The 16,908-nt window shown below is 35.1% G+C and overlaps 1 protein-coding gene across 4 annotated transcripts in view; it reads left to right on the top strand.

Annotated features, from left to right (window-relative positions):
• Positions 1-8,289, top strand: part of PLAG1 (PLAG1 zinc finger) — a 46,349-nt gene extending 38,060 nt beyond the window's left edge. For 2 of the 4 annotated variants that reach the window (XM_037803384.1, XM_037803382.1), the window contains exons 2-4: positions 2,919-3,017; positions 5,547-5,905; positions 6,509-8,289. In XM_037803384.1, coding sequence (XP_037659312.1) covers positions 5,664-5,905; positions 6,509-7,766 — 1,500 coding nt within the window. In that variant the 5' untranslated portion in view covers positions 2,919-3,017; positions 5,547-5,663 and the 3' untranslated portion in view covers positions 7,767-8,289. Of the gene's footprint in view, positions 1-2,181; positions 3,018-5,413; positions 5,906-6,508 lie in introns of those variants that run through there. The other 2 variants (XM_037803386.1, XM_037803385.1) reach the window with 2 other exon arrangements.
• Positions 8,290-16,908: the final 8,619 nt, after the last annotated feature.

The raw sequence follows: 16,908 nt of genomic DNA, 5'->3' as shown, positions 1-16,908 counted from the left end.
ATGGTGCTTTCTGATTAGCATAAAGGAAAATAAAGCTATGTTTATCAGTGTCATTTGCTCTTAATAGCAAAATATATGTTTGACTTAGCTTAAATATGAAAGAATTATTGATGCAGGTAAGTAGCATTGTAAACATTCACAGCTGTTAGAGAAATGAATAGCAGAACTATGGAATTTAAAATGTAGGAACAGTTTCAGTGCAGGCCTGCTCTTTTGCTGACGTCCTCATAGGAATTTGTTTTAGTAGACTCTCTGCTGTATCATTCCTTTTTTGCTTGTTATTTTACTGTCTGAGTCCATTTTAGAATGTAAAACATAGGCAGATAAGTGTGTACATATGCACACACACACAACAGTCCCTTTAATTATTGTTTCTGTATGCAAAGTTGCCCTGGAAAAAAATGCCTGGAAAAGCTAGAAGGGTGTTGTGAAAACTGTCTCTTCCTAGGGCGATTTGAAATTGGTATATGTACATTTTCAACCTTGCTTCACAATTCTTCGGTCCAAGGCAAAGATGAACTTTCATCACTTGAAAAGCCTAGTAACCAATCTTTGATAAGTTTGGAAAAAAAAAAAAAAAGGAAAAACATTAAGTTTTTCTTAATCCTGTAAGAGAGTGAACAGATAGTTTTAGTGAACATTTTAGTTGGGATTATGTAAATGTAAATGATACATGTTTTTCCTTGTTTAGTATATCATGTCAAATAATAATTAACTCTAACCAGTTCCTGGTTTCCTTTGTTTTGGTCCTAATATTCAGCAGCTCATAAGAACTCTCAATAATTAAGTTGAATTTAGGGAAGTTAGCCATGACTTTGGAATTGTATTTTGTGATAAAATGAATGAAAATGATTCTTATATTTATTATTTTATTTCAGGCTGTAAAATACATAGCAGGAGTAATTTGTAGGCTGTCATTGGAATATTTCAAAAAAGACATAATTTTAAACTATGTTGTAGGTTGTCATTGGAATATTTCAAAACAATATACATAATTTTAAACTATGTTGAAATACTTAGACTCCAAAGTGTTTTTATTATAAAAAATGCCATTGAAGAGTAAGCACAAATACAAATTTTATTATTGTATTTGAGGTGCAATAAAATTTATATTGGCCAGAGAAAGAAGAAAAAAAAATATGTAAATTTATTGTTTATTAGTCAACTTTAGGTTTTTTCTTCTGCAAATCATTATCTACTCAGACAGCTATACTAGTTATTTTTTATTAAAAGAAACTTTTTAAGTCTTAAATTTGTTTCCTTGTAGGGGTTGTATTTAGCAGCTGTAACAGAAAAAATAGGCACTATCCCCTAATTCCAGTCTTTTAAATATATTGCAAATTGGTTTGCAAACTTGACCTTATCATGAGATGCAGTAGAATAAGCAGTGAGGTTGGAGTTTTAGGCATAAGCCCCTTCTTGATCCTGTTTATGCTATCAAGTTGTTCAACTTCTGTGAGCCTCTCACCTCTAAAATAGCAATGATGATGAGCCCAGCCACCTCTCAAGGTTAGTTGAGTTCCAGGGAGATAATAAAGATGAAAGTCTACACGTGAGGGTATTTACATCATTAGAATAATGGAATTCACAAAACTGGCTTTCATATTCTTAGTTACCCTACCAAAAACTCAAATTATGTGCCCTGAGCAAGTAAGTACTTACGAAATTAATTTTGATGTACAGAGTTCAGTTCTTCCATTTATGCATGTTCTTTGCTTTACAAAAGAATGGAGCTTTTGCTTTAACTTCTTTAATCTCTTTTATTGGCCTAGATTTTTATTTGTCTTGTCCTTTAAATTATGAGAATAATGCTGCTTTCAAATATACCCTTAGTATTTTTTTAAATGGATGCTTGAATGTCCTCTGAAATAGTTTATTTATGCATCATCAAATTCTTGAAAGTATGTGAAAATTTGATTTCAGGGGAAATTGTTAGATTTATATTTAGAACTTTAAAGGCATTTTTATTTAACCTGTCATTGGCAAATCCTTTTGTTATTGTATTTTAACTATTTGATTTACATCATCCCTCTCAAGTTCTTATGATCGTGATTTCTGAATGTTCTTCTTTAAAATGTTTAGTTTACTAATCTCTTTATGTTCTATACTTCCTGCAACAGAAAATTCTGGATTTTCTCTTTTGACCATTATTGTTTTCATGTTTACTTGTACAATCAAGAATTAACAGATTTTTTTTCTGTACATACTTAATCTACTAAAGTCATGATGTTAATAGACATTTTGAAGCCATTACAAGATTTTTCAACAGTGATCACTTAAACCAAATAATGGTTTCTTCCTAACACCTTCTCCTGTAGCAAACCTATATTTAACAGAATTGTTACTACATTTCAGCAATCCTTGCAGCATTCTAAAAAATAAATTGGCAGGTATCGCAGGTAATGAAAGTGTAGCTCAGAGACGTCCACATTGCACAAGTGTGCACAGTGTGGGCCTGAACGTGCTTTCATCAGGGTCTCATTCCTCCTTGAGGTTGCAGGTGCTCTCTCTCAGAGAGAGAACCAACTTCGTCTTCCATAGTATTAATGAGTTAATGACAGTTTGATCAGTCTTGCTTTACAAACAGTAACCCTAATACACATTTCTCTTAGTAGGTAAGGTAGATTTTTAAAAATTAAGTTGAATTTGGGAAAGAAGTGGGGAGTCATTCAGCATCACAAGTTGCCATTTACCTAGGTAATACAATTTTACTTTGATTTCTGCATTTATTTGGTCATGTAAATGTGCTTAGAACTAATAAAAATATGCAATTTGTGAAAATTAATGCATGACTCATCAGCAGAGTATGGAATGTTAGCATGTGCTTTGAAATTGCATTTCTTTTATCCTTTCTTTTCCATTATTTACCCATTGGTTCCATCTAGAGTATTAGTCCATTCTTACTTTTTGTTTCATAGATTGTCCAAAATGGAAAGGACTGGATTCCACTCTCTTCCACGAAGAGTCAATGGGACTGGCTAAGGTCAAAGTCTGAGGCTTATTCCATCTGCTGTCAGGTATGTGTTGAACAAAAATCGCTGCAATTCTATGCATGTACATTTAAAGTATTTGTTTGATATGCATGTTATGAATTGTTTTTTTATTAGATGTTGAGCGCTCAACCTTATATTTATTCTACAGTTTTAAAAGCACCTATGATAACTAATTTGAGCTTTGTAATATGTTAAGATAAAAAGTATCATTAGCCATGAAAAAATTTCAGCTGGTCTTAGAAAAGTGTAATATTTGAAATCATGCAAGTCTTCATTGCTCAGTATGTACATCCAAAGATAACATAACTCATTTATCACTCCATATTGAGTCAGATGTTGGTATATTGTTTCATGGTGCACTTTTTAGTACATTTTTTTCAATAATTTAGAAATTATAATTTTTCAGCTGTAATTATCTGCCCATTATGGATGCATATCATAACACAATAATGACAAATATGACCAGTCTTTGAAATATTTTCAGGTATTAGTAATATATAGGGATTTAGATACTTTCCATTCTGTGTGATTTTGCAACTGAAAAATTTATCAGCTTGTTTCCCACAGTATTCTAAATAGGTGCATAAAAACATCACGTTAGAAAATCAAATGGTCAAAATTCATTTTTTCCTGCCTTTGCAGAATGCTTTTTACCAATTTACACCTAGAATCATTACTAGGTGTGGCAGAAGAGTTGTTTGAATATTTCTGAGGGAGGCAGAGGAACTCTATTGAATGAAAACATAACAGGAGAAGAACTTCAAGTCTTTGAGAATCAGAAAATCTAAAACCAGAAGGAATATATTGTCGTTAGGAATGTCAGTTGTATTAATTGTGTTAATGTCACTTTTAAACTGAAAGAGGGGGACTTTTAGACAAAAAGCAGCACAAAGGCTATGTTTATATCTACCTACTGAAGAAGAAAAGATAATTGAACCAAACACTGATTAATTTATCCATATGCTTTTATGACTTTAATCAAGCAAGTGGATAATTACTCTATTTGTCTGCTTAGTGACAGCATCTACATTAAAATACAATAGGACCTATTGTAATAAACACAACTTTATAAAAATGTAGATATTTAGAGGGTTGCTTTGGGCCCCTGGAAAAGTGTAACTGGAATCTGTGCAATTTAGTGTAATACCTAGCTTGTAAAGGTAGGTTATCAGCCTGATTCCAAAAGACAAGTGATAAAAAGAAGTTGGTTTTCATTTTTTTTCTGACTATATAATAGCATAAAAAGCCAATTGATTTCATATTAGTTGATAACGGTCATTTAGCCACATTCAGTTTTCAGTTTAAAAATCAGGTCTTTTCAAAAGAGGTTGCAGGTATTATCATTTCTTTGTTCTCTTAAGTATTGAAGACAAATTGCTTTATCATTCACAAATCTTAAGGACTCATTTAACTCAGATATCGATTGGATCTTTGGAGAGTTGGGTTTTTTTTTTATTCTAAGAAATCGGGTTTATAATTTTTACTGTCTGTCATTAAACATTTCAAAGGGTTCAAGTCAACTTAAAATTTTTTGTTTGCAAAAACATGCTCTTTACTGTACAGTATGTACATTTCATGCTCTCTCACAGCACTGATAATGAATTGGAACTCTGACACAACCACACACTTTTTCACCAACCCCAAGCCCCTCTGTAACAGTGGTTCTTGCCCAGGTCCTGTGCCCTAAGCCAGAATTCCCCTTCTGCACAGGGGTTAAAGGTGTGTCAAAACCCTGGTGCCCTCAGCTCTTGGGGAGGCCCAGTGGCTCTGGCTCACCCAGTAACCTCAATGCACCCAGTGAATGTGATCATTGTCTATGCCATGAAAATGTTGAGTAAATTACTTGCTCCCCCAAACGGCAAGGAGCCCTGACCCTCACCTACTATGGCATCAAATGGTTTTACCATTTCAAGCAAGCATGTTGGTTATGAAGGTAAACCATTTCTTCTCCTGCACTCAGGAAGTCCTCTGGGTGTGACGGCACTGGTGTGGAGGGGAAATTTCCCTTTGGGTGGTACGTTGAACTCTTTCAGGCCTCTGATGTCTGTGTATTAAGCACTTCTTCCATGGACTAAATGGTTCACAAGGTACCTAAAAGAGTTTTCAGTTGCTTATCTATAATCTTCCCACAGTTCAGAGTGTGACTAGAGCTGACTTGCACTAATTAAAATTATTCTAGACATTAACATATTTGCTGGAACATTTTTATGTCTTTAGTCAGCTTTATCTTTCCCACTCCTTTGTTAAAATGGAAGCTTAATAATGCCACTTTTAGGGTTGCATTTTGATACTTCCTGAGAGTTCCCTAAAACACTATTGTTATCCCTAAGTACAACATTTGTCAGGTGGAATTTGATGGTATGTGTGAACTGTTCATTCTGAGCAATGCATTTATATGTACTTTAACAAATACAAGGAAACCTACAGATATTACATTAGACCAGCTGAATCCATTTTATGGTTTCTTTCTTAATTCAAAAGCATCACATAGCAAATAAATTTTTAAAAATTAAGTTTAGTTACAAACTAGTTGTTTCTTATTTTTTTTTCCAGTCCCTTTTTGCTTTCTTTTACGACCACATGAAACTTGAGAAGCCACCTAAAGCTAAATCATTTAGTGGAGTTGGGCAGTTCCCAAGTGTCCAACAAGAAGGCCTGGTTTAGGCTGCGATGGCCACTGTCATTCCCGGTGATTTGTCAGAAGTAAGAGATACCCAGAAAGTCCCTTCAGGGAAACGTAAGCGTGGTGAAACCAAACCAAGAAAAAACTTTCTTTGCCAACTGTGTGACAAGGCCTTTAACAGTGTTGAGAAATTAAAGGTTCACTCCTACTCTCACACAGGAGAGAGGCCCTACCAGTGCACACAGCAAGACTGCACCAAGGCCTTTGTTTCTAAGTACAAGTTACAAAGGTATTAAACTCTATTTGTTTTTCAGATGGTATTTTCTATTATGTTGGCCATTTTAAAAGCCGTTGTAAACGTATATATTTGTATACACATTTTTTAGCTGATTTGCAGAGAGGAAATGTTAAGTAGATTAGACATTGGCTAGTTTTTAGAATTCTAAATCACCTACTTCTATGTGTTAGTGTCTTTGGATTGGCTAGTTTTTAGAATTCTAAATCACCTACTTCTATGTGTTAGTGTCTTTGGATTTTTTAAAGTAAAATGCTTAATGAGAGTAGAATTTCCATTTGTACAAAGAAATTGCTACAAGGAAAGGGTATGGACTGAAAATTTTTGGTTATGGACTTGTACGTGAGTATATTCAGTTTTGCTCATTTGCTTTTGTAATGATAGCTAAAAACCAGCAAAGACTAAAGTGGCAACTTAAATGGCTCAAGTTTTGCAATATTTAGGTATATTAACTATCCTCGTGGTATGTTGTGAGTTAAAAAGTTTCCATTATTAAGGGAATTCTGTTTTAGCATAGTAGTCTAGCTTCCATTAGAAAAGTGAATACGTACCCTTTTTGTCATGATAATTACTTACAGAATGTGTCTGTGTTTAAAGGCACATGGCTACTCATTCTCCTGAGAAAACCCACAAGTGTAATTATTGTGAGAAAATGTTTCACCGGAAAGATCACCTGAAGAATCACCTACATACACATGACCCTAACAAAGAGACGTTTAAGTGTGAAGAATGTGGCAAGAACTACAACACCAAGCTTGGGTTTAAACGTCATTTGGCCTTGCATGCTGCCACAAGTGGAGACCTCACCTGCAAGGTGTGCCTGCAGACATTCGAGAGCACAGGAGTGCTTCTGGAGCACCTTAAGTCGCACGCAGGCAAGTCGTCAGGGGGCACCAAGGAGAAGAAGCACCAGTGCGAGCACTGCGATCGCCGCTTCTACACCCGCAAGGATGTCCGTCGACACATGGTGGTGCACACTGGAAGAAAGGACTTCCTGTGTCAGTACTGTGCACAGAGATTTGGACGGAAAGATCACCTGACCCGACATATGAAGAAGAGTCACAACCAAGAACTCCTGAAGGTCAAAACGGAACCGGTGGATTTTCTAGATCCCTTCACCTGCAACGTTTCTGTGCCTATAAAAGATGAGCTACTTCCAGTGATGTCCTTACCCTCCAGTGAACTTTTATCAAAGCCATTCACAAACACTTTGCAGTTAAACCTCTACAACACTCCATTTCAGTCCATGCAGAGTTCTGGATCTGCCCACCAAATGATCACAACGTTACCTTTGGGAATGACATGCCCAATAGATATGGACACTGTACATCCTTCTCACCACCTTTCTTTCAAATACCCATTCAGTTCTACCTCATATGCAATTTCTATTCCTGAAAAAGAACAGCCATTAAAGGGAGAAATTGAGAGTTACCTGATGGAGTTACAAGGTGGCATGCCCTCTTCATCCCAGGATTCTCAAGCATCATCCTCTAAACTAGGGTTGGATCCTCAAATTGGGGCCCTAGATGATGGCGCAGGGGAGCTCTCCCTGTCAAAAAGCTCTATTTCTATTAGCGATCCCCTAAACACACCAGCATTGGATTTTTCTCAGTTGTTTAATTTCATACCATTGAATGGTCCTTCCTATAATCCCATATCAGTGGGGAGCCTTGGGATGAGCTACTCACAAGAAGAAGCACATTCTTCTGTGTCTCAGCTCCCCCCACAGACACAGGATCTTCCAGATCCTGCAAACACAATTGGGCTTGGGTCTCTGCACTCGCTCTCAGCAGCGTTCACCAGTAGTTTGAGCACAAGCACCACCCTGCCACGTTTCCATCAAGCTTTCCAGTAAGAGTCCAGGACACGGATCTGTTACAGAACTGTATATGTAGCCATGCCTTAGATGACCATTTTTATTTTAGTGCCTACTTTAAGACAGTATAAAGATTTTTGCTTTTTGTATAGTACCAGTCTTCGTTAAGCCAGTATAAATAGAAATGAGCTTTTAAAATGAGCTTTGGAACCATTTGTATTCAGTTATGTTTACCTGGTTATTTTGTCCTAATTCACTGCCAACTGTCATATTTTAAGATTTTTTTCTTATAGGAAAGCCATTATTAGTAGTAAAGTTTTATAAATCCCACGTTCAGATCACATTTATATCTTAAAATTCTCATTATTGTCCAATAACAATGGCTCTGCCTTTTGACATTTGGCTCAAAAAATTTTGCAATAGAATGTAAATTTTGTAAAATTTTATGAATAACCAGAGAGTTTTTAAATTTTTACTAGCCTCTAAATTGATTCATAATTAAGTGTTTGGTACAAACTAAACCTCTACTTTAGGAGTTAAATGTTTCTTAGGTTTACCGTAATTTCAGGTCAGTATATTTTGAAGACTTGTTATTGTCTGGCTAAATGAAATATTTCCCATTGATATTATGAGCATATAAGGAAGAAAAAAAAAAAACATCCATATATAGGAAAAAAAATGAGTCTCCTAGTCAGATGGCGTGGCATACTTCATAGTTGGCCTTAAATTAGTACACAGGATATTTTGTCACATTTCAACCTTCTTGACTTACTATCTTTCTGTTTATTAATATTAATAGTGTATGGCATTGGAATCTTCAGAGTCAATATGTAGATCTCTTAATTTCTTCCACCTCTCACAGCCAAAGGGTGGGCCAAGTGCAGCAGGAAACTTGCTGTTGATTGTGGGTCCACAGTTGGTCTACAGTCGGAGAACCTGCATGCAATTACACGTGAGGTTGTGTGTCCCCGGGTGGAGGGCTCAGCTGGGAGGGGGATGTGAGCCAAAAGCAGGAAACAAAAGCAACAACGCTGCCCCTTGGTATTTTTCTTAGTGTTAATTCATCTTTCATTACTATTTCCGGATAGAGAATCTAAAGTCAAATGTGTTAGGAGACTATTTGAGGAATTACCACAAATTTTTAGGTGACTAAAAATATATACAGTAAAACCCCACTTTTACACATCTCTGGGAAACCGGGGGTGGGGGGTTGTTTCAAATAAGTTGAATTTATATAGGGGACAAAGGAACGTAAAACACGTTCTATATTAGTTAATGTGCAAATAATAATCCAGAATTTTTGTTCACCAAATAAAGTGGTTATTGTGGGCTTTCCTCATGTTAGATAAGCATAACCTGTTAGCCATAACCTTCTCCAAGGTCAAGTTATCATAGCTTTGTAAGTGTCAGTTGGGACAGTAACCTAAGAAACATATCTATTCAGCACTTGTTAATACCTTATTTTAGGACCCTGTCTTTAGGGGTGGGGTAAAATGGGGAGGTTTATACAAGAGTATATATCTCTTAAAAAAAAGAAAAAAGAAAGAAAAATATTTCTGAAGCACTCATTAGCCCTATATGGAAGCTTTTTTCTTTGATATAGGGCGTTATCACTGCAGATGAGATGTTTACCAAGAATGTCTTTTTTAAAAATGAGTGCATATTACTGAATATAACATTATTTAAAAGATTTGGGAGTAGTATAACTTGTGGAGAAATGTAAATTGTAATAATGTAAATGGGGGTTTCACTATACATATTATATATATACCCACACACACACATATATATCGCACTTCATAGAATCAAAGTTGCTCTCCTAAGGAGCTTTGGCTCCTGATACTCTATCATGCTCCTATTTTTTTTTTAATCCTAGGAGCAGTAATTTTTATACTTATGTATTTATATTTTATTGTGAAAAAATACATTTTATTAAAAATCGTGTTCCAAAGGCATTAAAATTATATATGATAATAATGAAATACATTTTTAAATTTTCAAACTGCTCCTAAGCTTTTGATTAGGAGGAGAATATTTGTGCTGAAAGTAGACTTTAGCTCTGCTTCATTACTGCCTCCTTTAGTTTCTATGAAACAGATTGCTTACCGAAATCTTTAGTTGAATGATTAGTGTTCAATATTGCTTTAATCGCCATTTTTAAAAAAGAAAAAAAAAATTGGTGACAGAGCACAAATAAATAGAAAACCTATTTTTAAATAGTAGTCACAAATAGCAAGTGTGGAAGCACTGCTTTATTCTGTGTAAAATTTGCTTAAACAGAAGTCAAATTAATGAACTGAGACGGCCTTAGGTAGGTTGTATTTCACTGTTAATTAAAAAAAAAACGAGGGATACCAGGATTTATGAAATACAGTGTTTTGGAAATGGGGACTAATATATATATATATATATATATATATATATATATATATATATATATAAAATTTTATATTTTTAAGCCTAAAATGGAATGAAATTCACAATCATGGAGGCACATCTTTCAGGACACAATTGTAAAGTCTTAATTTTCATGCGTACACCTCTTTGCCTATTGCTGCCCCACAGACTTGAAATAACACTTCAAAATAAGAGAGAATTCAGCTAATTTGTTTTTTAGAATTGACTGTAGTGGTCACTAAACCTTTATTGAAAGAATTTCTATTAAAGATGAGGCAGACTCATTGATATTAATTGCACAATGTTCTAACAAGGATGTGATACAGAATTGGCTTTTTATTTCCCTAGAAAAAAATTGTCATTTTTGTTTATGGCAACAGATGGGATTAAGAATAATTACTGCCAATGCTGTTTTCATTCTCCAATGGCCAGCGTCATCATCCTTGAAATTTCTGGCAGTGCCTTAGCTTAGTAAAAGTGATTGTCATTAAATAAAAATATTTTAGTTTAGGATTTGGACCTCAGACAAGATATTGAACCTCATTCAGTTGGAACTTCCACTTGTGTGAACAGATTTGGTCACTAAACACAGGAGTGTGAAGTGGAAGGATCTTGGCACTGTAAGCAATATTATTCATTAATGTATACAAATATTATCTCTGTAGTTATCAGTCACTGTTAAAACTTTCATTTTAAAATCCTTGTTACCGAGTTCAGTTTTTGAAAACTTCAGTTGTCCTGGCTGATCATGTACCACTCTTTGTGCAGCTTTTAAATTTCATTTAGTGTTTTTTTCAAGCTATGTATTTTTTTTTTCTGGCCTATTTGTTGCTTGTGCTTTATTATTCTTAGTCATTTGTGGAAATACAGTGATATATTGTGTTAATTTGGACAGTAGTGGTTTTTAAAAACCACATACTGACTGAAACATGAGCCAGAGCTGATTGCTTTATTAAGCTAATAATGAATGTTAAAGAGTACATATTTTCAGGATCATTTGTCTAGTGAGCAATACACATATTATAGGCCAATATTTTTTTTGAAAAAATAGAGCTTGGTCAACCTCTATATTACACATATTACAAGATATAGCACTTTCAAAATGAATCTAAACCTTTACAGAAACTTTCTCATAGGTCATGCCTTTTATTTTAAGACTTATTATAATTTGTTTCAAGTGCCATTAGATGATATAAATGTAGGCCTTTGATATATAATGCTTTGTGTACAAATGGTAGATGGTATTTTAAACAGGTACATTTTTACAGTGTTTTCTTATCAATTTGCTATATTGCACAGAATCAGTGTGTTGTCTTTTCATAAGGTTTTACAATGGTTTATTTTTGTACAAGGTTTACGTTGTCTCGAAGCACACTGTCTTCCCAGTACGTAAGTTAAAACATACCAGTTCACCCAGGTTGCTTCTAGCCTACTGAGATCCATGTGACATTGAAGGAGATCTTTTCAATGTTGGGTATTCATCATTAGCAGTGGCAGACTGTTATCTCTGACATGTGAGTGCATCAAGTTGAGTTTGTCTTCTTTTTCTCATCCTGTGTCAGCAGCCATGTCTGCAACACATGTAATCCGTTGTGAGTACACAGATCTACATAAAATTGTGATTGTAGTTTTGTGCTAAAGATCCACACAGAACTCCTCTGTGACTGTATAAAACGAAATACTACTACCGATATTGGTAAAGGCACACTTAGGTCACTCGTAGACCCTTCTACAACATCAGTCCTTTGAGGATGGAAGGCAATATCTTTCAATACATTATCTAGCTGCAGAAATGACACAGAACTACTGCTAATGCATAAAATGCTTCATTGTATAAGCTTCAGTGGTACAGATGAACCAGAATGAATGTTTATCTTCTCAGAAACACTCCTTCAATATTATGTTGGATCATGCTGCTAATGTAACTTGGGATACAGCTCTTCATGGTGCTACAAACTTCTGTCTCATTCAGTTGTATTTTTTTTTAATCCATAGATAAAGGACTCCATTAGGTGTAAAGGTGTACAATATATTTTTATACTGTGACTTATTTTGTCATTAACAAACTTTTACACCGCCACAGTGTATTCATGTGCACTTGCAGAAGGAAATCTTGGATGTGCAAATGTTATCAGAACAAACCCAGCTTTTGTCCACAAAGGGACTGTAATGTAAAATGAAAAATGGGCTTTATAATGTGGTGTGGAGTGAAGAACATGCTGTATGTTACTAACAGCCCTTTGAATTTAACAAAAACTGGGAACCCACTAGGAAATGGATTGCAACATGCCTGAACATAAGCTGGACTGCTGAAATTGTATTTTTAGCTAACAAAAAAGTGTTTGGACTAGTACTCTAAAAATGTTCTAAGGATAAAGTTTTGAGTCAAAATAGAAAAGAAAAATATCTGCATTCCAGGCTGAATTTTGTATATTTTTATTGCATTTAAAATCGCTTTTCTGTGATATTGGGAAATCAGATGGCTTATCATGTATATCATGTACTTAAAATGTATTCACAAACTACTGTTGTATTTGTATAAAATATAGACAAAGATCATATTTTTTGTGTGTTTATAAGCTCTGTAAAATAGCAATCACAATATGAAGCTGCAGTGATACTACATTTTAATCATCCACATCCAAAGAAGCAGGCTATTTATTGTCCAGATACCCAGATATAAAATATTAACTTGCTGCTAATGAAACAATAGTACTGCAGCTTCCTGTGGCCTACAGTGTTATGTTTGCTGTAAGAAAAAAATATGTGAATTCCACAAAATATATGAATAAAATTATAGAATGGCTTTAGATAATGTAGATCTTCCTGAAATTTTAATAGATAATTTTCCATTTGGTATAACATTTTTTTCACTTTGAAGTTTAAATATTTTATCATTTGATGAATACAAGATTCTAATAGCTGGCTTTGGGACAATACTTTGTTATTGAAAATAAATGTAAAATTCTAGGTTTTTTGTTTTATAACTTTTGTATTTTAAAGGAAGGATAGAAAATGTCAATAAAAAAGTTAAAGATGATGCATCAAAACTTTAATCCAGGTGAGTTTAGAATTCAAAAGAGACTATGAACATGCATAAATTGATGATGCTTCTAGTTCATGGAGAAGATTGGCATTTAGCATGATTGTCTGTCAGTACCATAAATTATCCTTTTAGAAGTTCCCCTTGGGCTGTTGCCTAAAATTTTGCTGGAGAAAGCTCTCTTAACAATTCATCTGGACTAAAACAGTGAGCACACAGACATCATTTCACCTAAAATTCATCAGTTAAACAGCAATGCAGCTTCCACAACAGAGATGTTAATCCTGAAAATTCATCAATTATCTGATCGTAGAAATACATTGTTTTATAAATCTCATAGCACCTCTTTCAGCATGATAGGGAAATCCTCTCTTTACTCTGGTTTTCCTATCCTGAGGCTCCTGTTGTCAGTGGCATAAAGTCAATGAACAGTGATTCCAAGGTTGCCAGTTTCGTCCTCTTTTCTCACATTTAAGTCCAGCAAATCTGAAAGCATTTTTTAAGTTTTTGAAATAACACTAAATATAATTTTAATTCAATCCATGCATACAGGATATTTCTAGGACTGTTAACCAAAGGAAAATGCTTTGCTCTTTATACTGCCCAAGAATAGACTACTATGAAAAAGTATGTTTGGGATTAATTCATTTAAGGTATAATCTCCCTTATGTAGAAAGTTAATTAGAAATCCAGTTTGCTTATTGCATCATAGACCTGATGGGGCTAAGAGATTTTTGTACTGTTTCTGTTAAAAGTTCATACTGATGGTTTGTCATTGAGGAGAGGAAAAAGTTCAGTCTGGCTTCACAGAGAGCTTGAGTTTTACTGTCACTTTTATTTAATTGAACATTCATTGAACAAACATCTCTTCAGTCAAGGGACATAGCTTTATGCTAAGTCCTACGGGAGTTCCAAAGAAATCAATTTTAAAGAAAAGAGAAGTTTATTTCCTGATATCTGGGTGAAGGATGGCAGCATCATTGTAACGGTTACCCTTTGTTGTAGATCCAAAGTGATCAAACATCAGCAATTTTTGGCCTAAAATAATCAAAACAACAAAATCTGGTATGTCTTGATTTCGTCTTCATTCTGTTCCACAAAGAGGAAGTCGTCCATAATAAATTTTTCTACCCTGAAAACTTTGTCTTTTGGCTATTTTCAACTCTGATTCCTTAGAGGAGCCAGTGTAATCTTGAAGGAAGTAGAAACACTTTTCTCTCTGATATAATGATATGGCAGAGAACATAAATTCCCAGGTGCTGACTGCTTTAGAAAAGAAATGAAAAAAGCATGGTGCTTAGTAGAGATTGTATCCATTAAGGAGTTATCATAATCTGATTCCATTCTCTTTGGCTGCCATTATTGCAGATGAAAATGATTTTCCCTTAATGGACAAGTTTTCTTTTTAAAAAATGAACAGATTAAGCTTGCTTTACTCAATAGATACATACTCTATCCTTGAAGTGTAAGCCAATGTTTATTCTAAATGCACAAATGGAAACTTGCAAATTGAATCTGTTTTGAAAATAGGCAGCTAGTCCATTTATAATAATATATCAAAGTTCTGGGTTTTTTTGGGGGGGGGTGGTTGAGAGTGGGAGATGTTGAGGGCTCCTCACGTAAGTTATGGAAGTTTTCTGCTTTATGGTATCAGAATTCTTTGAAATATTCTACTTTTCTTTTGGTTTATTCTGTTTGCCATTAGAGAACCTTAATCTTTTTCTTGAGGCCCCTTCAGCTGTGTTGCCAGCACAGTTGGTAGTCTTGCTGGAATAATGTTAGTAAATTGCTCTGTTTCTAAAAACTCAATGTTCACACACGCCTGATGACATTTCTTAAGCAGGTTCCCATAACCAGATTTTCATGCCTTAGGGAATGTTCGTTGTGTAAGTAGGTTAATAACCTATGCCCTGGCTAAAGATTTTAAGACAGGTCAGCTTTTCCCACCCAGAATTCATGGTGATCGGTGGCTGTAACAGTTATAAACACTTGTAAGCGTCTTGAAGACCACTGCCTTTGAAGACCTGAGGCAGATGGATTCAGCTCTTCCCTGTTTTCCAAGTTAAAATGCCTTTTGTAGTGGTAAAGCACTACTTACTGTTGTGTTTTCTGTGATGAATTCTTTCACGTTTTCATATTCTTTCCTAATTGCAAACTTTATTGAGAGAGCTTCAATCTAGTACGAGTTAGTGATTTTAAGGACTGAAAGTTCTCTTCCGTCCTTAACAACATCTGCCCTTATCCTCTTCTTCCTCTTTCTATCATTTCCATATGGAATTACTCATTGTTCCTGATAGTAGAACCTGTGTTCATCCATCACTTTGCCTGCAGTCATCCTGTTCTCCATCCCTGGAATGCTCGCCCTCCACCTTATCATCCCTTCCTCCCCATGAATTCCCAAGCCAAAATTTTACCTACCTGCTAGCCCTTTCTTAAATGATCCCTCTTCCATCCATGAGGCCTTCTCTGGTCTCACCCACTGAAAAGTAATTTATTTTCCCTTTGAACGTCTATTACAGTTTCCTAGATCTTTTCTGTGGCCAGATATCTCTATATAACTTCTCCTCCAAGCACTTAGAGCAGCCTAAGTATCTATACATGGCAGATAATCATGCTTGGATGAATGGCACAGACAGATCTTACCCAAAAGATTCGGCCATCTTAATATTTAGAACACTTTTTAAAAAGAAATGCTCTTTGAAAACTTGACCCTAGAAAATTGTGTAAATAATTTTGATATTTGGGTTATCTTTGCAGTATAAAGAAGTTCCATTTTGTTCTCCCCTTCTGCATGAAAATGAGCACAGTCTACAAGAGTGTACTGTTTCTTCAGAAGTAAATCACTCTAAATGTTTTCACTACAATGGACGAAAACTAGGGAGCCTTTGAGAATTCTAATTCTTGTAACTTTGCACTTCAAAGGCTCTAACCATAGAGTCTTAACTCTGTCTCAAATCTCTAAAAATTGAGTGAGTGTTTAGGTACAGGCTTCAGTAGATGGAGTCCTTTAAGATTTCATTTCATCAATACGCATGATAGAAATTATAGTTGTGAAATCTCCTTAGATCGCATTTAAATTTTCATTTGTCTTTTCTCCTTAGCAATTAGGCCAGTGAATAAAAAAGCCCTTTAGGGGACCCTTTTGTTTGCTGCTTCTACACTGTCAAGAAATTAATTTGTCCTTTAAAAAAATCAAAGCCAAACTTGAAAACTAAGTCAGAACTTTGAAATCCTCCATTTTTTACCAGTAAGTTCAGGGAAGTTAAGATCGCTGTCCAAGGCCATACAGTTGGCACCAGAACTTGGGTCTCTTGACAGCCAGGGTCTCTTTCTACTCCCATTGGTCTCACACTTTACCACGGAAACCAGCCCCATTTGAGGGGAGAGGCATAATTTAACATGCATGGCCACAGCATAAATGTCTTAATAATCTCATTTTTGACCTTAAAATTTCAAGGTCTGGAAAAGATAATGAAAAGCATGTGTCTGCCTCCCTTGCCAGTAGTATCACTACCCTCATTTCACCGATGAAGGAACTAAGGCTCAGAGAAACTGTGACTTGTAGGAAGTGACATAATTTAAACCCAAGATATTTGGCCCCAGGACCCGTCTCTTTACCACAACAGCTTCAGGAGAGTTGATTTCAAGATGTCTCAGAAGGAGAGAAGGAATTAGGCATTGAGAGGTGGGGAGACAATATTTCCAACATAGCATGAGGCATTTTCCCTGAGCTGAAGATCC

This window comes from Choloepus didactylus, chromosome 14 (assembly GCF_015220235.1).
Source record: "Choloepus didactylus isolate mChoDid1 chromosome 14, mChoDid1.pri, whole genome shotgun sequence".
Lineage (NCBI taxonomy): Eukaryota > Metazoa > Chordata > Mammalia > Pilosa > Megalonychidae > Choloepus > Choloepus didactylus.
Note: the sequence above shows the minus strand (reverse complement) of the source record. Positions and strands in the feature narration are given on the sequence as shown.